Genomic DNA, 23263 nt, shown 5'->3' with positions numbered 1-23263 from the left:
TTTAATAGACGGAGCCGTAGTTCACGGACAAGCCACGCAATATCGCGTTCATTATCGAAGGCGATTCATCTGCGATATGAACGCGATATTGTGTGGCTTTTCAGTGATCTACGGCTCTGTCTATTAAATGCCGCTCCATTTGAAAGCAGGTGATGGTGATTTAGCGGTAATCAGGGAACCGGCTTTACTGACGAAATGCGCGTGAGAATAGCATGCGATTAATCGTGCAGCCCTAATGAGAATGGTAACACTTTAGTATGGGGAACACATATTCACTACTAACTATGACTTTTTTCCTCAAACTCCTAATTTACTGGTAATTAATAGTTAGTAAGGTAGTTGTTTAGGTATGGGATAGGATTAAGGGATGTAGAATATGGTCATGCAGAATAAAACATTAATATGTGCTTTATAAGTACTAATAAATAGCCAATATGCAAGCTAATAAGCTACTAGTTAAAAGTGAGAATTCTTCCCCATACTAAAGCGTTACTGTGAGAATTGGACCCTAATCTAATATATCTTAAATATCTTAATTTGTGTTTAGAAGATGATTTCTCATTGGGTTTGGAAAGACTTGAGGGAGAGTAATTAATGACAATTAAATTTTTGGATGAACTATCCCTTTGAGTCGTACTATGTAGGCTAACTACTCATGTTAGTGTACTAAAATTGATGCATGTTAATACACGTTTTAGCCCTTGGCTGCTGTCAAACTTGTGGATTTATAATATTATCAATAATATTAGTAACAACAAAACCAATATCTAGTATCAGAATCTCTACCCAGCTAATTCTTATTCAGATTTGTGAGAATGAAATCAGATTTGACTGATGAGAAAGAAAGAGCTGTTCAAACACGGCCCGTCTTCTGTTGTGTGGCCTGTTTTTGATTCACAGGTTGTAGTCAGCAGCCGCCCTAGCAGAAACGTCTGTGTCATCATCATGCGCTGGGCTCAGGTGCACTAAAAGGCATGTTTAAACTTGCTCTGATAAAAAAAAAAAAAGGCAGTAGGTGTGTCCACCGTAATCCTCCACTCGTTCCTGCTGTTTACACGAATATGACTGCCTGTACGTCAACAGCAATGAGTTAATAAAGTTTATGGGAAATAGGATGTTTGATATGAGATTAAATTGCAGATGGTAATTGTTTGTTTGGGTGAGTGCGAGCATGTGTTCAGTCAGCCCAAGATGTGTTTACAGCAAGGAAACAAACACAAACACACACTTAACGGGACACACTCACGTTCTCCTCCAGTTCTACATTGACTTTTCGGTGGACATCTGAGATCTCCATCAGGACAACCCCTATGGAGAGAGAAAAAAACACTTATCAGCCTCTCACACCAACACAAAGGCCATTAACACGTTGCATTGTTTTTTAATATATTATTCCCCAGTCTAATAAACCCCCTCAGCCTTGTTTTCCAAGAACAGTCCTCCCTCAGAGCAGCTACTGTAATTAAAACACGCTGTGCCGGCACAGATATTTCTCCCAGCATGCTCCTTCCCGCTGTAATCAAATGGGGATTAAAATGCAAAACCTACGGCATAAATCAGAGCACTTTATATAAAGGATCCGCCCACCACACACTTAGTCAACACTTATTTGAGAGGCAATTCTCAAACACCCTTAAGAAATGGATTTGATAGTCGGACAGAGAGACGGAGGGACAGACAGCAAGTTCTTGCTCGGCTCAAACGAGAGCTAATTCTCTCTGACATCTGCGAAGAGATTTTATACCTGCCCTAGGGACTGATGCGTGTAGATGTGGAAGAAGAAAATAAGAGTGTTTTCCATAGAAACAATAATACAGTCACTCTCGCTCGCTCGGTCTCTCTCTTCTGTCACATGACTTCTTGGGTCGCTCTCTCAGAGTACTAAACACAACATGTTAGCTATTGGCAGCAGATAGTGAGGCAAAGACAAAATAACGTGAGATGATAAACAGAATGCAGCAAATCTGACTTGGCAAATTTATATACACCTATAAACTTATAGTCTTTAAAATGATCAAACAAATGGAGAACTATGGATTAATACTGTACTGTGTACAGTGTACAATGTGAAGGTTGGGTCTGATAAGCTGATAATACATTAATGTTATGGCTGATATTAAAGGAACTGGATTGTTTTATTGTTTTATAATGTTTCTTGGGGTGCACTTATAACGTTAGTATGGTTTTTAGAAATAAAAAGGCATTTTCCTACCCTGATTTTAGCACAATCGCTCTGTTTTAAGGGGCGTGTCTGATGTAAGACTTCAGTGTAAACCCCACTGCTGTGATTGGCTAACATCTATGCATATGAAATTGATAAGTATTACTCTCTCTTTTAGCACATTTTTAATATTACAGCTCTCAAGGTTAACTAATTGTGAAAAGTGTTGATTACAGCATTACATTTAGATCTATGGCATAATATTTAGATTGTGGCATCAAAGGTTGCAGTGATGAACTTTGTAGCCGATAACAGACATGTTAAGCGCACGAAAGCAGTGATCTCATCATTGCAACTCAATTTCTGTACACTAACAAATGTTTTCATCATAACTAACAGTGCAAACGCGATATAACTAAGAGATTCGTTGAATAAAACGGGAGTTTTGGTGCGAGTCCAGTCACTGATAAACTCGCGCCGTTTGATTGACAGCTCCAAACAATTGCAAAAGGGAGCTTTCTTTGATCGTTTTCTTTATATAATTGAATCACTGTTTGAATAAGATTATTTTCATCCTACTAAGAGAAACAACGTGAAGTTGACCATTAGTCACTGGTTTGATTTACTGACACATAGACAAAGAGCATCTGACTGTACATGAATCATTGCATATCAGATCAGGCATTAGAACGATAGGAGTTACTTGTAAGTAACATGTAAGTTGCATTACTGTCGAATCCATATCATAAAAGTCTGTTTGCAAAGCCTGTGCCGAAATGCGATTGATTCACCAAAGAATCCACAGTGAATACCGAATAGAAATAAATAAATTTACATTGTTGACAATAAATAACCATATTCCAAGCATTAGGATCTCTTGAATGGTAAAGTTATTTTTAGTCCTGTATCACTTTCCTCTCCTCATCATCTCACTAACATGCCAGTGGGCGGGGTTAACGTTGCAATGAAGAAGTAGGCGTTGATTTCTTCTGCGGAGGCGGCATTTCACCCATCTATAGGCACATTCCAGGATCAGTTGTTCAATGGGCTTGATGTCAATAAAAGCTTTTATTGGACTGACAAGGAACTTTTCAGTTCTGAATCTTACAGGATATTCTTATAGTACGATGACAAAAGCTCAAGGAAAAGCTGATTTCTCAATTCATGACCCCTTTAAAAAATAGTTTATTCAAAACAAAAGTGAAAATTCAGTCATCATTTAGTCACCTTCATGTCAATTAAAACTCATAAAAAGCAGCTCAATTTGAAAGCCAAATTAAATCTGTTCATGACAGAAAGCAATGTTTTTTTGCCACCAAAAGCTCCAGCTCTAGCCATGTGATGCTAAACAGACCATGTTGTTTAAACTCTGAGAAAAATAAAAAGTCAAGGTGAGGCCATGTGAATGAGACGAGGGGTGGGGACAGAGATTCAGAACATGAAGCCAGCCTCGGTCCTGAGTCACATGAGTCACAAGGCCACCTGAGAGAAGCAGGTGTAGGTTCCCTTCTCTGCCTCAGCTGACCCACTTTAACTTTATCTGATCTCTGACCCTGAATCAGTCTGGATGTCTTATCAGCTCCACTCGAGGCATGTGAGTTTGTTTATGTGTGCCTGCGGCAATGCCATAAAAGAAAGATTAGGCCAAGCAAAGTGTAAACCATCCTATCCGGAGCCATGTCTCAAGACGTTTACTGGCCCAGTGTTCAGGAAGTACATGCAGTGGACTGCGGTAAACAGTTCTCTGTGATTCTACTGCTCTCTCATAAACATTGTTAGTATTGTCCTTCAATAATGACAACAACAACAACAGCATAATGCAAGATTGAATAAAGGCCTAGGCACTCAAAAAGGACAGATAGTTACATATTTGTCTGCATACATACATAAAACATATTGATCAGATCCAAAGCTCCAAAGATGTTCAAATCAGGGCCCTCAGGCCAAAGCTGGCCTGTGATTACCTTTGATTTGGCCTGTCATGTCATGTCACAGAGTGAATAGGTAAAAACATGCCATTGAAACAACTTCATTTCTAATTTATCTTTTTTAACCCAATCAAGCTGCATTCATGTTACTCTTCAACCGTTTGTACTATCAAAAATGCCCCTGACAGTAGACAACATGCACTTTTCGGCAATGTATGGCTTATTACGGTAATTATAACGGTAATGCTTTCAGTCAGCAAATGAAATCAGCTTTCGGGGAGAGCGTAAAGAAAGGATTTGAACAAAGAGATATGGAGCAAGGCAGGTTAGTGTGTTTTGGATTGCATAAAATAATAAAAGGAATGAACAAAAACGCGGCGAATGAAGGAGTACACAGCAGAAGAGGCGACTGGGATGATTTCTGAGAAGACGTGGGAAGTGGCTAAGTAGGGGGAAAAAAAAAAATCTGAGTGAAAACTGTGCAACCCAGTGTCACAAAAAAAGACTTGTATATATGTATTATAGTTCATTTTTTCCACTTTGAAGTGAAAAATCAGTAAATTTGTTCCCGTTTTTTTGTCTATTTAAATTTTATTTACTAACTCTCCACACACACAGTAATGATCAATAACTGCAATTTATCACCATTTGTTTTCTGAAAAATGGATTTGATAGTCGAAAAAGTCCACCCATTGTAGCTTCATGTTCTAAAAGGTTAAATGTATCTCTTATCCATTTGTTTTAACACTTTTGTTTTATCTTTGCATCTAAATGAATAGAATATAAGTGAATTTAATACAAAAGTAAAATGTTAGAATTTTAATATAATATAGTTTAATATAATGCAGCATTTATTTGTGGCTCAGCCATGACCCTCAATCAAGTTTTTGCCCATCACAGTATAAAGTTTGAGCTCCACTGATTTAAAGCACAAACAAATTAGAAAGGCCCTTTAACCAAAGACTTCTGATTAAGGATTTAAAGGAGACTCGCATCTAAAAAAGCCTGAAAGTCCTGAGAAAGTTTCAGTTCTCTGACATTTCCAGGTTTACCATGTCCATGAGAATCCTCAAAAAGGTATAACATATTAGCTGACAATTGATTCAAAAGGACCAGAGCTTGTTGGTCAAGCCACCTGAATTTGAATGTTATAGTAATTGAAGGTGAATGGCAGGATGAACTGTGATGGGAGGGGTAATGTGTTTCCACCCACAGACTTTGATCATAGCCACTGTAGGTGCCGCCCAGTCAGACACAGAAACTTCCACTGCTAAGAACAAAAGCTGCAGGCAGACAATGACTGCAGAGACATAACAGCGACATGACCAGTGCTTTACAGTCGACAGTTATTCTGTGATACAATAGATCATAGATCATCCAACGCTTCTGTATTATCAAAGACAACAACAGCAAACATTCCAGCTACATTGAGCATGAAACAGAGAACCAGGGTGTACAACAAATCAAAACTCACGGCTTTCAACCACACCATTTCTAGATGGACTTACACAAATGATAACTGCTCTTAGTAAGCAACGTATACTAGGATAGCAGATCCCATGAGAGGAGTACTTGAGTCACAAGAGGCTGTGTGTCGCAGTGATTTTTCCACGGTTACAGGGCGACATTGCTAGACTTGCCGTGAAAATAGCATCAACAGCAGCATTAAAAAATTATTTATTAACAGTAATGATCACCATAAACAACTCTTGTACCAACAGGGCTCTCGCACCTTTTAAATAACTTCAACGACTAATCGTTTCTGATTACCGGATAAACGCGCGCATGCTCTGGAGATTATCACGTGAAAAGAAACAATATCAAATCAGAAAGTGAGCTGACAGAAGACGGAAGAATAACAAACACAGTCATGGTGCAGCACAAAGTTAAATGGATTTGGACAGCAGAGATGGATGATCAGATTGTCGATTTTGTGGCAAGAGCATGAGTGACTATACAACGTGTCCTGTAAAACATACCACAATAGACTCGACAAGGAGAAGAGCTGGTCAGAAAACAGGAGCAAAACAGTTAAATCTAGGATTTTTTTGTCCTCATGTTTGTGGTCTCTCACATTTTAAAAATCTTTTAGTGTGTACCCAGCTTAAGGGCCAGATTTACTAACAGCATGCGCCAGCGCAAACCTTCTTTTGCCGTTAAAAAAAAAAAAAGTACTGATAGGATTTACTAAAGACATGCAGTAAAAAAAAAAAAAAAAAATAGTGCTAAAAAAGCATGAGAGTTATTTTTTTGTGGCTGACCTTATTGCATAGGCATTTGTAGGAGTTTAAGAAGTAAAATTTATGGGAGGAGAGTATTTAAATGAATCATGCAAGGTAATTTACTAAGGTTTGCGCTAGTCAATTTACTGGTATTTTTGACATTATTTACCGCCCAAAACCCTTGGTAGATTGTGTTGGTCATCATGGAAATTATCCGGCTGCGTCTGTGTTCTTTCATTTGTGAGTCATCAGTAGATACACTCCCATCTGCACTTTTTTGTAATTGCGCTCTTATGCTAATTTGCCCTTTTTAGTAAATCTGGCCACAAAAGTCTTGTGTTTCAAAGAAGAGTGAAAGTCTTATAGATTTTGAATGACATGAGGGTAGTAAATGAAGATAATTTTCTTTAGGCTCTTGTGACTGGCAGATCAGGGTGCTAAACAAGCTAATGGGTTTGATTCCCAAAGAATGCACCAACTGATGCATAACATGGACTGAGTTGTTTATTCAAATGAAATTAGCTTTTACTCAATATAATCTAAGTTTAAGGGCTAAACTGACACAAACAAGCAATAATTCTGAGGCTGATTTGTATGTGTGTTGACTGCTGTCCTGTGGCCAGCCTTGCTAAGCACAGTTCAAACAACACAGGAGACTAAAGGTCACCAGAACGTCCTGGTAAAAAGCTTCCTTTGTGGCACCAGTGAGGGAGTGAGTGCGTGTGTGTGTGTGTCGGGGACCGGCGGCCACTGCTGCTTTCACTGTTACACAAATCAAGCAAGAGGGGTGTGGACACCAGAGCAGGTGACATTGTGAAAAAAAAAAAAAAAAAAAAACTCAACAATGAAGCTAAAAAAAAAAACATCTATTCTTTTACAAACACTATACTTCAATAAATACAAAAAACAGGAAAAGAACTTAAAGAGTTAAAGCATTTGGTTTGGTGAGGTGATTCAGCTCGGTATTATTCAGTTTAATGACCCGAATCATATCAGAATGGAATTGCTATGCCAAAAATTAAAATCCTGTCATTATTTCCTCAATGTCATGTTGCTCCAAACCTAGATGCTGTTAAAATTTCTGTAGAATCTTTTACACAGCTCTTTTATATACAATAAAAAGTCAAGCTCCAAAAAGGACAAAAACATCATGAAAGCACCATATTGAAGTCTTGTTCTGAAGTCTACAATGAGGAACAGATTGAAATTACAAGGAAAATTGTCTGCATTTAGCCAAGACATTTGAGAACGACTGGCATTTGGCATCATTGACGTCAAACCTGGTGTGGTCCATTTCTGCACTGATTTTCAAAACTGAAAGGACAAATTTCAAAGCCAGCGTATAGTTTAAGATGACTTGGTTATATAAAGAATGAGTTGTATGGACCGCTTTTATCATGCTTTTTTGTCCTTCTTAGAGTGACTGTCAAGAGTCATGGTTGTGCCGAGAAGATCTGCATAAGGATTCTTCAGAAATTCTCCTTTTGTGTTACACTGGAATATAACAGCATTTGGTAGAGCTGCACATTTCTGGATAAACTGAGAATCACATTTATTTATTTTTTTTAAAGAGATCACAATTCTACCATGATTCTGAATAGACAACTAAACAAAATAACATGTAATTTACAAGAGGTTGTGACAAAATGTTAATTGCTGCAGTCCATTTAAAAATATTTAATTTGAATTAATTCAAATTAATTAAAAAGTGAAAAATTCAATGACTTCACTCGTTTCCTTACTGAATGACTCAGCATTTTTAATTGATTCTCTTGAATGAATGATTCAATGACAAATCCATTTTTTAACCGTCACTTGTCGCCACCTACTGGTGTAATGATGTAAAATTGATTCAATCTTTAACTGAAGAGTCAAGTTATTTTCAAAAACTGATTTTCGCTATTTGCTACCCTTGACATCAGAGTTTATATCCAAACTATAAACTTTTATCTCAGTAACTTGATCATTTGAATTATTTTAACAAAGAAATAATGATACCTGTATCATACCTGTACATGACAACTGCTCTCTCAGCACCAACACAGATCTGAATGTTCGCTGTGATCGTACTTGTCAAAAGTTTAATAAACATAAGAATCATCGTCATTTAGGAATAAGATCACGTGGGTGTTTGAATCGTGATTGAAATCTTTTAATGATTGTTCAGGCAACCCTAGACTGTGGGTTTAATACCATGAAGGTATGAGTACATAATGACTTTCTTTTGTAGCTGAACAAATCCTTTTCCATAGAAGGTTCAGGTGTTTTACACAAAAGGTGGATATATCAGTGTAGTCAATCAGAGGGAAAGCAAACACAAGCAGATTGGAGCAAAGTCTCAATGCTGGTTCATAACATCCTTCAGTCGGTTTAAAAAAAGCAAAACATGAAAAAATGAAACGTGTCAGGAGTGGGCTGATCTCCTGGCTTAGAGACTCATGCCCTGATGCACAATGATGATAAGCAGAGGATTGTGTCACTCTAGAAACACGGAGGCTGATTTGCATCTTCATGGGCTGTGGTTCACTCCTGCTTTGTTTGTGTGTCCTTCCCGAAAGACAACACCAGGCAACAGGTGGGGTCAACTAAACCCAAACACTCCTGACAAAGTGAAGAAATATTTGACCCACTATAAGCATTACATAACAAAACAAACAGAGAAAACCACATCTTTACCTTTTGTTGTCCAGAGGCATTAACACGCTATCTAATAAGGATAATTAGGGATGAGATGAGAAATATAATGTGTGATCTATTAAAATATACAAAGAATTAGGAATAAAGGAAAGATGTTGAGTTGACATATTTCAGTAAAAACAGACCCGGCATTAAAGGCACAGTATGTAAGTTTGGCCGCTAGAGGTCCTTATTCAAAACAATAACAAAGGTGTAGCTTGATAAAGCCGTGAATGAGTGTGGAATCATGGGAGTTGTCATCTTCACAGCTCTTCTCCACAGCTGATAGGGAGCAATCACTGTCATTACACTGGGTAAAATGGCTGATTTCTCTGGGTTGCAAACATTGTTGGAAACATTTGGGATAATTCAAGTACACAAGTCAACAAAATATATAACATCGTTCTAGTGGTTTGTGGATATTTAATCCAAAAAATCTTATATATTGTGCCTATAATGGTGCATTAAATCTTTTGTGTCTTTATGTTTTTGTTCTGCCGACTGTTTGAGCGTTTTAATGGGTCTAAACAGTCAGTGTGATCATAAAATTAAGTGATATAGGGAAGGAGAAAGACTGTTTTGAATGAAAGCACAGTGTAATATCACAATGCTCCAAGTGTTTTTTGAGCAGAGAAGCAGCCAGGGGATTTCAGAGGAAATAGCATATAAATTCATTTCTGTTTGCCTCTCAGGCTCACTAAATACAGACTGTTGAAAACAGCAAGTGTCAAATGTGCCTTGAGGTTAAAGGCAGCAAGAGCAATTCAGGGCTGTGTTTAACTCAACTTTTATACATACACTCATGAACTTCCCATAGTACTTTCCTTCGGGTGAATCCCTGCCACCATTTTGAAGTGCGTTCAACTTCGTCAAGTGGATGAGCAAAGTTTATTTGGACAGAACCCTTGATTTTGACAGAGGGAGCGAGTCTACTCATTTGTACATTTCAGGCAGATACACAGACCACAATACAACACGATTGTGATGTCACAACAGCAACTCAGTGATTTACCCACAAATGATCAAGGGTTTAAAGGAACACTCCACTTTTTTTGAAAATAGGCTCATTTTCCAACTCCCCTAGAGTTAAACAGTTGAGTTTTACTGTTTTCGATTCCATTCAGCCAGTCTTCGGGTCTGACGGTACCACTTTTAGCATAGCTTAGCATAGTTCATTGAATCCCATGGTACGTAGCCCAGGGGATACAGGAAGAGCTGGGGTTTTGGTCATGGGGCACAAACTAATCAGGTCCTTATGATATGAGCACTAAAGCTGCAACTAACAATTGCTTTGATAACAGCACAACTGGATAGTAGGGATGTCACGATTTTCGAATATTCGATTAGTTGATTTAATTATAGAATATCGAATAGGTTGTGCGATTGTCGTCTTAAAAATCCTCATGTTTTCAATGGTGACACGTTCACAGACGGTGGTGCGCGCGGCCAATAACGCACCTAAAAAGCTGTCAATCAACTCTTAGACAACAGTAGAACACAGACTAGCGCGTGGCATATAACAGAGACGTTAAAATCAATGTTCACACGACACAAGTGCCGTCTTTCAGGCTGTTCGCAATGTTATAACACGTTTAGGCAGCCTAAAATCAATATGGCTTGAGGTAGGCTTGCTGCGATAATCGGTGTTGCCGGTGTTCAGGAACAACACCGGCATCATTGTAATGCTCCCGATATGGCGCTAATTTGAAAGTGAAAGTAAAATCCCCTCGGTCATTCATGGTGCGTGTCCACTGGCGAAGAGCGAGCGTTTTCAGTTTATTCCTACGGAAGCTCAACGTAGGAATTACTTGAAAGCGCTCGCTCTGCTTCGCAATGTTATGAATGGCCATGCGGATTTTACTTTCACTTTTATTAGCGAACATGTTAATATGTTTCAGCACATTACAATCATTATATGGCTTGAGTTAAGACAGCATATTCCCCAATGAATTAAACAGTTTATCAATATCATACTGAAAGCGTGAATGGTCTCTCTCCCTCTCTCTCTGTTTGTGTGTGCGTGCGTGCATGCGGGGGAGGGGTGCGATTTTCGAATAATAATCGAATAATTCCCAGCGATTTTCACAGTATTACTGTTTTTACTGTATTTCTGAAAACCTTACTGACCTCAAAATTTTTAATTGTAGTGCAAGTGTTAACTGGTAAGAGTGAACTGCAGGGAAAAAACTATGTTGAGTAACTATTAATTCAAGAGAACAGAGTCCACTTTTATGTTGTTGTTCTGTAACCAGGTCAACATGAGCATAATCACACTCCTAACATATACACTTAATCTGGATGACACTGATGTAGGGATGTAAACTATACTGCTGCTGCTGGTCATCATTGGAAATGCTAGTAGTTTACATTTTCTTTTTTTTTTTTCTCCAAATGTTATGTTCAAAGTTACTATCATGTTAATGTTACATTTTAAAAAGAATGCATTATTTTGTAAGTGTGTATCTGGAGCAGAAAACAAAATCATTTAATTTTACCTCAGACTTGGCAACAGTTTGTTTTCCCTGTCACTCGCGGCTCAAAGAAACGTCCACTCCTAAGACGGGCAAAATTAGGGAGTATTTTGACAGAAAAGGTTTGTGTTTTGTTTTCATGTCAAACTGGCATATAAGAATTAATCTTGCTTACAGGCTTGTTATGCTATCGGTTAATGTTGAATGCTTATGTTTACTGTAGAATGTAGGGCTGTCAAACGATTAATCGCGATTAATCGCATACAAAATAAAAGTTTGAGTTTGCATAATATATGTGGGTGTACTGTATGTAATTATTATGTATATATAAATACAAACACATTAATTTAAATATTTCTCAAATACATACAAGTATATGTATTTATTTATATTTTTATATAATTTATATTATATATATAAATAAAAATATTGTTCATAAATAAGATATTTTTCTTAACTATATACATTAATTTGTTTGTATTTATATATACAAAATAATTACACACAGTACTCACACATATATTAGGCAAACCCAATTTTTTTTATATGCGATTAATCGTTTGACAACCCTACTAGAATGACTGTAATCCAAAGTAAGCACAGTGCATGTATATGGCCCATTTTCCAGTGGCATTCAGTATGGAATTTGACTGTTAGATTCATAGATTAAGTAGGATGTTTGACATGGATAGCTTATACAGACTGTTTTCTTCTGTGGGTTTCTTAGACTACTCAACTAGTCGGTAACAAAATTTCCATTTAAACATTAATGAAATTAGTCGTGGCACAGATCCCTAGTAAAAGGAGGACTCTTTATCCACTAATGCCTGGCTCACACTACAGGAGTTTTAAAATCCTATCCAATTGTAAAATCTGGTTGCAGCACACACTTCAGGAGAATCTTTGCAGATTTTCTTCCCTCAAATCTTAAACATGCTCACACTACAAGATTTGAAATTCGCGGAGCATCACACACTACAAAATGTTATTAAAATTATCTGCCAGAGGAAGCGCGTCACGTGATCTACGCAGCAGATCGAAAGCGGATGTAAACAAAATGGATAGGCTACTGAAACACGGAAACTTGCTGTAGCAATAATAATCGTTTGTTGTGAGAAAACACAAAGCGGAAGAATAAACGACTGTGGATGAAAAAATGGTTGAGGAGACGGGCTCAACGTGGATTGTCAGTTCTTCAGCGAGAAATGGAGGTAAAATTGACCCTTTATTACTATCGTAGTGTGCTAGAATGTTTACCGTTATAATATTGCCTGCCTACTGTAGTTCAAAAGCGCTAGTGTCACCTTTTACATTGTAGATTCCTTGATCTTGGTTTTGCGGTCGCCATTTCGAAATGTCTGTCACTTCCGTTGCGTCGTATACTTGTTTCCTATTGGCTATTGTGACAGTACTGATGTTATTACAATCTTGCTCATCCCGATAAATATCAAAAATGTTTGATATGATCGGGGTGAGCCTGATTTGTGTGAGATCAGATCGGGAGGTGCAAGATTTTATCTGTGAACGTCTCACATTACCAGATAATCTGCGCCGAACATCAGAACCGATCGAGGTCGTGGACAAGATTTTTTCTCAGATTCTCGGGAGGGGAAAATCGGGCATAAATCGGCCTAAAACTCCTGTAGTGTGAGCCAGGCATAAGGCGCACAGTAGCCGAGCAGGAATTCAAGCGTGCTGCACATGTGCATTCATGCATTACTCAGCATTTCCACAGTACCTGCACACCTCCCATGAAAACACATGCAGGCATTTGAATGATATTCAGTGAACTCTACAAGAGTAATTTGATGCTCTTCTGTCTCTGGAAGTCTACGCTGTCAAATGCCACAACAAAAACAAGGTGCCTCATACAAACATCGACAGTGCCGTCATTTTTCTTAGCGAGCAGGACGTCACACCTGTTGGGCTTAACAGTTTAAACACAGAGGACACCTAGATGATGTGCTGTCTTTGGTGCCACTAGTTAAGAATGAAAGCATCTCCATCTCTCTGCCACCTGACCTCGTTGTCAATCTGTCCGTGACTCTCAAGAATATCTAATGTCAGCTCATCTGCCTGAAGGCGGCTCTGGTTTCAGCTCAGCCGAGCACTCAGAGCTCAAGAGGCTCCAGTCGCTGAGGAACACCGGTGACGTGGAAAGCGAGGTCTGCGTTTGGACGTTATCTGCCCAAACAGAGGCAAGTTTCGGCTCTTATCGCCTACGGATAGGGAGGGCATTGTGTTAACAACCACTAATGTGATGTCCAAATGTTACGGCCCTCAAAGGAAAAGGTCAAGGAAAGGTCATCCCGACTAAAAGACGAAGGAAAGAAAATCCATCACTTTGAAGCATGAATGTTGAAAAGTGTTCACAATCAGGCACCACTTACACTGCTGGTGTGACCAGCCAAGGTGCAATGCCATTTCCACATTTGCAACAAATTTGGCTTCCACCATTTATTTTTTTACAAACCTATGTAGGTTTGATCAAGAAGTAAAACTGGAATAACTGATGACTCGTTTGTCATGCAAGAAACATTTAAAATGCTTTAGGGAATATAGACATCCACATAAAGATACCAAACACCAAACCACTCATACCATTTCTGCAGTATGAAGTATGTATATAGTGCACAAATGATCTGTATGCATTGAACACATGGCATATTTGCCAAAACTGTGCAGTAAACAAGGGAGCTCACTGTGTGCAATACTGTATCCCACAATGCACTTGACTTGACCTAACCTTCCATTTCCAGCTTGACTAATCAACTGAAAATAATACCAGCTGTGATTTTTTTCTCATTCTTCTCATTATCTGGTCAGACTGCCAAGAGAATAAAATAAAATTGGATTAAAAATGCAAAAAAAAGAGCAGCCTCAGCTGAAATTATAGTAGTCTATATTGGCAGAGCAGATTTCGCTGAGTTTATCCCAGTCAACACGCACACAAAATCCCTGCATATGTGTAATCGTGGGTGACCTTGCAAAGTCAGTCTCCTAATTTGTAGTTGGGAAACAGTATTCGGCTACAATTCATCCAACATCCGCACAAGCGAATCTGGTGGAATCTCTCACTCACCTGCATTTTACAAGTCCTGCTCTGGGATGAAGCAGACCAAAATAACTGGTGTATGATCAGTTTCACTTAGACTTAAACTAGGGCTGCTCAATTATGGCAAAAAAACAATTACGATTATTTTTGGTAAATATTGAAATCTCAATTATTGGTGGGTGATTTGATCTTATTTCACGATACGAGTAATTTCAGTGAAATTTTCACAATTATCGATACTTCAGCAAAAACTAATACTAAGTTAACAAATGTAAGTAAAAGGTCCTCAAAATAATTACATAAGACAAGTAAACAGTCAGCAATATAATAAGAACAAAGAAACTAACTACAAACAAAACTGAGAAGAAAAATACAAATTAAATTAAACAGTGTTTTAAGGTTTTCAGGAAGATGTACTAACAGTATTCAGATATAATAGCCTACAACAAAAAAAATGAATAATTAAACATAAAATAACAATAAATATTAGGGATGGGTAAAAAAAATATATATATTTTTTGATTTCTCAATTTTAATCTCATTTTTACAAACCGATATTGATTCTTAAATCCCAAGAATCGATTAGTCTAGTTTGTTTTCAGTTGATGAATGAGCAGAATATGTAGCGCCTCCTTTCCAATAAATCGCAATAATCTTTGTGCTTTGTTACTTTTGATATGAAGTCACAGATTTCAAACGACGTCCATCTTATTATGATATTCAAAAAATAAATACCGTTGGCGCTGTTTAATGTGATGTGAAAGATCACTGTAGCGCCTCAGTTAGAGAGAAGCTGCAGCACGAGCGCATGTGAACATTCATCTCCTCCGCTTTAATACCAGTTACAGCATGAAATAAACATGACTGAACATCTGAAGGTATGTTAAAATATACAGTACAACTTACCGAAATCCGTATCATATCTTGTCTATTAGCTCAATCAGTGTTTCAACCTCAGAAAGACGTCAATAAAACAACTTGTAAACAATGTCACGTAACGTCACATTTACCTCGGAACAACCATATTCAGTGACCATAAACTCATCAGTCAGCTAGAAAAGTGAACTCTAGAGAGCAGCATTCTGATGGATATAGCTATGCACTGTTACGTATTTATTATAATTTTTTTTTGTGTTCTTCAATATTTAATGCATGTTTGAATTAATCAGTTATGACAGCCGCGATTTAAATGTTTATATTTCAAAAAAACCAGTAGAATATGATTATGTAATTCTAAACTTTATTTATAATAAAAACATCATTGAGTGTAATTTAAGTGTTTGTATATAAATAAGTTAATTTAACCTTCAATATTACCTATTATAGTAGTACCAACTGACTCACATGTGTAGTTTACAGCATTAGCTGAGAGATTTTATCTTCTAGAAAATTTGCCACGTACTGTACCTGATATACTACATCTAAAATAATTGATATCGAATCGAAAGCATGTGAATAGAAATCGAATCGTGAAAATTGTGTCAATACCCAGTCCTACTGCATAGTCTTGCTGTACACATTAAATATAGATTAACCCTTCTTAAAAAATACTTAAGTTATTCAGCCAAGATCAGTGAGTGATTTTCCTTTGTCATTTGTTGTTTGACCATTAATGACAGACTGCAGCAGGATTTTTAGGCTGCTGTCACTTTAAGAGCTGCACGGATATAATATACTGTTACACACACGTTTTTTTTCTCAACTGTGTACGTTTACTTAAGACAAAATCCACTGCGTATATCCAAAGCCCATTTGCTTTTCTGCATTTGGCTCCGACTCGTAGCATGCACACAGAAAGCCACCTGGGTAACAGTGTCTCCTTTGTGGCTTAATGCGCTTTCAATAACAATGTTTAATATCAAGCACGTCCCGCAGTTTAGCAACAGTAGACTGCATTTTACAACACTTCCTTATTCGGCTGATTGAAACACTGTTTTCATATCATGAATAATATTTTTAAATGACTTTGCATTATAATTCATAATGACTCAATACCACTGAGATTAAAGCAATAACCAATTAATGTATTCAAAATTCAACCTCCTACTCTACAAGAATATATAATATAAATGCCATTAATTACCTACACATCATGTCCGCACTTGAACTACTAGAGCACCCTCACTAATTTCAGAAGCACACTCAGAAGTTTTGTTCTGGTCCCTGGAAAGCAATGTACTGAAGTCATTTGACAACAGTTTAGCATAGTGTTGTTTGAAATGTTTATTCCATTGCATACATTAGTTTCATAAAGCATTCAAAAAACAGGCTGTGAATACACTTGAGAGCATACGCTATCAATGCTGATTTCTCAAAGTTAACATGACATGACACAAAGTTAATAAACGCAACATATCCACCATTATTATGACCTGGCAGACACAATGCCATGCCAACAAACATGCTGAACAGAACTTGAAACTGAAACGTGACTCGGACACATAACATTCTTTATGGCACATTCCTGTACGTTATCACAACATCAGATTATGACCCATGTTATCTTTAACACGATAGAGGAAATAGTGATAATGAAAGATTACATGTCTATTTGTGTTCAGCACTAATGACAACCAAATGAACTGAAGTGATAGCTACAGTAGATGTTTGTCTTTTGTGAACTCTATAACAAAGACACCATATAATCTTCTTTAACATTTTCACATCTCTACACATGAGAATTGGCACTATAGGAAGAGTAAATGGAAAAGTTCTCATGCAGTTCTCAATAAAAAGCATTAGCCGTGACTCACCCAGTTCCCTGGACACTGGAGATACGGCTGCGTTCTCCCCGATCTTAGATACAGCATCAAAGTACTGCTTCCCAGCCAGAGCCATGGCTGCAAAGAGAGGATAAGAATGTGTTATTCTACTGGGGTGGAATAGCCAAAGATATTTGTTTCACTTTCTATATTTACAACATGCTGCACATTGTATATTAGTTATAAAACAATATAGTGGCATTGGGATTATCAACATTCCTAATTTTCCGATTAACAGAAGTGTCTTGTGTACTTTTGAGTACATTTAGAGTATAACATTATAATATTAGTATAATATTACTTTGTTTAATCAAGCTGTACAAGTCTCATTGATAACCAAATTATAAAAAAAAAAAAAAAAAAGCTAATCAAAAGCACTTCAAAAAGGAGGAGTTATTTGGATGGAGCACAGTAGTACACTGTCTGACTATGTTTGCATGTGCACCAATAATGTGATTATTTCCAATAATCAGAATAAGAGCAATCACAGTAAGATGTTTACACAACACACTCCACTTTAAAATGCAATTTTCATTATTCTGATTATTCACTAAGAATTGTGTTTTTTTTTTGACCGCCATTATTCACATTCGCGATATGTTGAGTACTGGCCACTCTTTTAATCTGCTTACATCGAAAGCAACACATTTCTATGGACTATTGGACATTTTTGACCATCATTATACTGCATTATATATTTGTCTTGCAAAACTGTCAACATGTTTCTTTAGCACTCCAAACATTCATCTGTGTCACAAGCACATGTGCACTTTTTGGTGGAATAGATGTGATTAAAGTGTTTACATGCCCGTTTATTGTAGTGTTGTCACGATACTGGAATTTTCAACTTCAATACGATACCTTGAAAAATATCGATATTCAATACCACGAGGAAAATCGCCATATTTTTAAATAAATAAATTGCCTTGCCATATACTGTAAACTACGGAAGAGGATTAGGGCCAAGCAATAATAAAAAATGAAAACCATCTCGAGATTAAAGTTGTTAAATTTCGAGAAAAAAGTCAAAATAAAATGTTGATAATAAACTCATTAAATAACGAGAAAAATGTCGTTAAATTTCCAGAAAAAAAGTCGATATGAAATGTTGAGAATAAAGTCATTAAATTATGAGAAAAAAGTTGTTTAATTACGAGAACAAATTCGTTAAACTATGAGAAAAAAACTTTAATTTAATGAGTTTATTCTCAACATTTTATCTCAACTTTTTTCTCAAAATTTAACGACATTTTTCTCATAATTTAACGAATTTGTTCTCGTAATTTAACGACTTCTTTCTCGTAATTTAATGACTTTATTCTCAACATTTTCTCTCGGCTTTTTTCCCTTAAAAATTTAACACGTTTTTTTCTCGTAATTTAACGAGTTTATCCTCAACATTTTATCTCGACTTTTTTCTCAAAATTTAACGTTTTTTTTCTCGTAATTTAACGAGTTTATTCTCAACATTTTATCTCGACTTTTTTCTCGAAATGTAACGAGATTTTTTCTTGTAATTTAATGAGTTTATTCTCAACATTATTTAGACTTTTTTTCTCGAAATTTAACAAGTTTTTTCTCGAAATTTAACAAGTTTTTTCTCGAAATTTAACAACTTTAATCTCGAGATGGTTTTATTTTTTTATTATTGCTTGGCCCTAATCCTATTCTGTAGTAAACTGTTATATAGATAATTTGTTATCTCAATTATTTATTTATTTTTTTTTTTGATAATTTGGGTAATTTTGTTGCAATAGCTTACACACAGCAGAGGAAGGCTTTATTAGAATTATTTACCTAAATTTACAAAAAGAAAAAGAAGCACAACGAGATTTAAAAGAGACAAATGATTTAAACATGCTTTTCAGGTGGGTCTAACAGTAGTATTCGGCTAAGGAATACTACAGAATTTAAAATAATCAAATTTCACTGTAAAATTAAATACAGATTAATGCTAACAATTGAAGTTTCAAAAGTTATTCAGTCTTGAGCAGTGGGTGATTTTCTCTTTTTCTCTTCTTGTTTTATTAAAATGACAGAACGCAGAAGGTTTATTAGACTGCTGTCACTTTAAGAGCTTATACACGGATCCAATATACTAAAACAAAACATGTTCTCTCAGCTAATTACACTCCAAAACTGACCGTATTTACCTGAATACTCAGCAAGACGGGCATTTTGACATATTCTGTATGAATTTGACAGTTTAAGCCTAATAAGCCATGAAAAAGAAATCGCTTTGGTACTCGCAAGCTGTTTGAGAGGTGGCTTTATGTGCGTGCCATTTATTGATCAGTGGTGCGTGTGCTTTTGGTGCGAGCGGGAATGAGTACATTTATACACAATACAAGCACTATTCAACCAGGGCGAATGAGAAGAGTGAGTGAGAGGAGGCGGGTGTGTGTCAAATGCAGCTGATATTGGTGTATCGATACTTTGGAAAATGAGTATTAGAACCATTTCAGTTATTTCAATATTGAAATATCAATATTTTTGACAACACTAGTTTATTGTGATTAAAATTGGTATAAGCCACATTTTTTACTACGATTATGGTTACTGCGATTATGAGCTTAATCACATCAGCTTAATCACATCAACTTAATCACATCAACGAAGTATTGAGTTTAAATGAGGTAAAGTTTAATAGCAATATTGCCTAAATCTCATTATAATCACATTATGGGGGAACATGTAAACGTATTTAATGCCTTACCACTGGGTTTATAGAAGAAAAGGGCAGAGGGAAAAACTTAAACCTTTTCAGTCAGTCCAGGCACAACAAACTGCATAAAAGGTGTTGTGTTTTGTCTGTGTGTATGGTTATTATGTCTAACCCTATTCCTCAAGCAATAATACATTTGTTTAAGATTTGATGAAACCTACCCTTTGTTCAGTAGACCTGCTTTTTCAGAATGATTTGCAACTCTAATTTAGCAATCTGAAGAAAGGGAGTGGGAGTGAGGGATGTTACACAAAAAAGGAAATCTCCATTCTTTCCATAATTCATCTCTATGTTTTAGGTGCTATTTTGCAAGTATCAATCATTAGATGTTCCTTTTGTTTAGATTAGTATTCAATTGCCAAACTTTTCCCAGGAAAAACAGGAGATGTGAATATTGGATGTGTCATTTCAGAATGATTTCTGAAGGATCATGTGACACTGAAGACTGCAGTAATGATGCTGAAAATTTTGTGTTAATAAATTATAATAAATTACATTATAAAATATATTAAGTTAGAAAATTACTATTTTTACTGTACTTTTGATCAAATAAATGACTTGGTGAGCAGAAGAGACTTCATACAAAAGCATTAAAAAATCTTGCTTATTTCAAACTTTTGGCCAGACGTGCATTTATAATGCCATAATCTGTCAGTCTGCTTTTGGGATATGAGCATTAAACACTCAGTATTTATTATCAACCACTAATACATAGAGTATAGAGACTCACAAATAACCAAATGTTTCATAAAACAATGTAGCCCTACAATTCCCGACAATGCTTAAAATATAGAATGCTATATGGAAGTAATAAAAAGGTAAGGCTCACCTGAAACAGCTTTCTCGTAGCTCTTTCCCAGGTTTATGAGGTTACGTAACCCCGGATTGAACTGTTCCATAACATTCTGTGAGGAGGGATTTTAAATAGAGGAAATGGTTAAAATGTTGGCATGAGCAATTCTTATATAATCAGTCGCAATCATGACATTATTTGGTCTGAGACAGTTCTGTCCATGAAACAACCTCTTCAATCCCATTTTAAAATGTTTCTGCTTTAATTTTCGGTGCATGCAGGGGTATATCAAAGTGCAGAATGCTTCTGCTTCTGCCCATAACAACATATTTAGGTATGTTAGTATGCTATTGTTATTGTATAGATGATAAACATGGAGATCTAGTATCTACCCAAACCTCGACAAACTACAAACTGTTGAGTTCCAACCTGGTTCAGGTTCAATTTAATGGATAACTTTGGTTTGTAATTAGTGGATAAATAAGTTGTGTTTTCAAATCAACGTAACTCATTTTGTGTGATGAGTTGCACACACACACGCTCCTTCCATGAGTCAGAACAAGCTGTTGGACCAATTTCCAGTTTGGTCTTAAATACAAACAATAACACTGAAACCAAAATTAAAAAGTTTTCATCAAGCCAACTGAAAACTAAAACCGAAAGTCTCCAATTGGTCTTGGGTCACTGATCTCGATATGCTGTTTAGAGTGTCATGATCTCAGGTGAAAAATTGGTCAAGTTGCTCAGCAACAATATTTTTCAGCAAAACAAATTTTAGGTAATCAGAAAAGCACTAATAAAACATCACTGTTTTGGTCAATAATTTTGTCCCTCTGAAACTAATTTGGCTTCTTATTCTTATTTTTGTAGACTTGCCTTTAAGGCACTTCAGTGTTTTGCTAACAGTATTACACACATAATATGCTAATAATGAGTTATTTCACATGACAATTTATGAATATATTCATGGATATCTTGCGTAGTGGGCAGCAGCTCTTTCCATATGGGTCAGCTTTGATTAAAATCACTTAAAAACTTAGGCCGCTTTACACTGCAGGTCTTGATGCCCAATTCCAATTGGTTGATTATATCCAGGGTTTTTTTTGACAACCACCTTACATCTTCTATAAGTGACACATATCCGATATATCCATTAATACTACACACTTGGCAAAACAATCCAAGGTAGACGTAGTGACCCAGAAAAGCTTAGGCCGAAAAGGAAGTAAAAACTGCGTAAATTGCAATGGATGATAAATTGCAGACGAAATGACAACCAAAGATGATGCTTTATGCACCATCTTTAAAGGTCAGCAAAACACTGAGTTGAGCTTTCGTCCTCCTTTGTGCCACTGAAAAGAGTCATGTGATCGCAGTTGTCCACCTGAGTCGACGTCGCTTTTTCACATTGACATGGGAAGATCCGATCTGTCTGCTTACATGGCAGATGTATCTGATTCATATCAGATTTATTTCCACATATGAATGAGGCCTGAAACCGATCTGATAATATCGGAATCCTTATGCTTTTTTTCCTGTTTACAAATTCATAAGGTTGCAATTTTCAAAGTTGGAAACTTTCCATGAGAATTAATGGGAATAAACTGGAAATTTGCAACATTGTAGGTTAGCCTATAACAGGGAACTTAAATGTAGTTGGGAAAAAAAAACATCTTGCAGCATAATCTTGGTTAAAACAACCAGATTTAAATTCAGTTGAATTTCTACTGTGCATTCCTCAATCACACTTCTTACTGCAGGGTTATTGAGGCCACACCCTTGAATCTGCTTTCATTTTACATTTTTAATCACTCTTTTTTTTTTTTTTTTTGTAAAAAGTGTATTTTTTTTTTTTTTACCTGTATTACTTTTCATGCATCTCTGCATATAGCCAAAGAAAATGTTTATATTTATGTTTGCATATTATGCAGTTTGTGTAAATTATCCCAAGTTTCCAATTAATTCCTGTAAATTCCTGTTAGGTTCACAACTTTGAAAATTTCCACAATTCCTCAGCTTAATTACCCACGGAAAGTTTCTGAAAGTTTATGGAAATTTTCTGCCATTTTACAACCCTACACGTTCATGGGTCATATCCACATTGGAGGAAAAAAAAAATCAGAATTGGGTCACTTGAAGCATGTAACGTAAATGTAATCAGCACGTAATGTAAATGTGGCCTTAGAGAGCCAATCATCAGCTTCACATAACTCTGAACACACATCCTATGAGAGACCTTCAAGAAGAAACTCAAAGTGTGAAATATCCATTCATGAGTCGACCCACTTGATACTGTTCTCGCAGGTTGCACATCTCAGGGTTTGAGGTGCTGTGCATGTTCCTCCTCTGTCAGGAGCGACTGTGTGGAATAAATCTTGAATTCAAATTCATATGCACCGCTCTCCATCAATATTGCGAACTACCTCGAGTCGATGAGTCTGGTAATGATGTCATGGAAATAATAAAGTTT

General features: G+C 36.5%; 1 protein-coding gene across 1 annotated transcript in view; it reads right to left on the bottom strand.

The window, feature by feature from the left end:
* The window catches only part of baiap2l1b (BAR/IMD domain containing adaptor protein 2 like 1b), an 81125-nt gene that overhangs the window by 54916 nt on the left and 2946 nt on the right, over nt 1-23263 (bottom strand). The window contains exons 2-4 of the mRNA XM_067382679.1: nt 20830-20905; nt 17267-17353; nt 1247-1308 (exon numbers count right to left, since the gene is read on the bottom strand). Coding sequence (XP_067238780.1) covers nt 1247-1308; nt 17267-17353; nt 20830-20905 — 225 coding nt within the window. The remainder of the gene's footprint in view (nt 1-1246; nt 1309-17266; nt 17354-20829; nt 20906-23263) is intronic.

This window comes from Chanodichthys erythropterus, chromosome 3, assembly GCF_024489055.1.
Source record: "Chanodichthys erythropterus isolate Z2021 chromosome 3, ASM2448905v1, whole genome shotgun sequence".
NCBI lineage: Eukaryota > Metazoa > Chordata > Actinopteri > Cypriniformes > Xenocyprididae > Chanodichthys > Chanodichthys erythropterus.
Note: the sequence above shows the minus strand (reverse complement) of the source record. Positions and strands in the feature narration are given on the sequence as shown.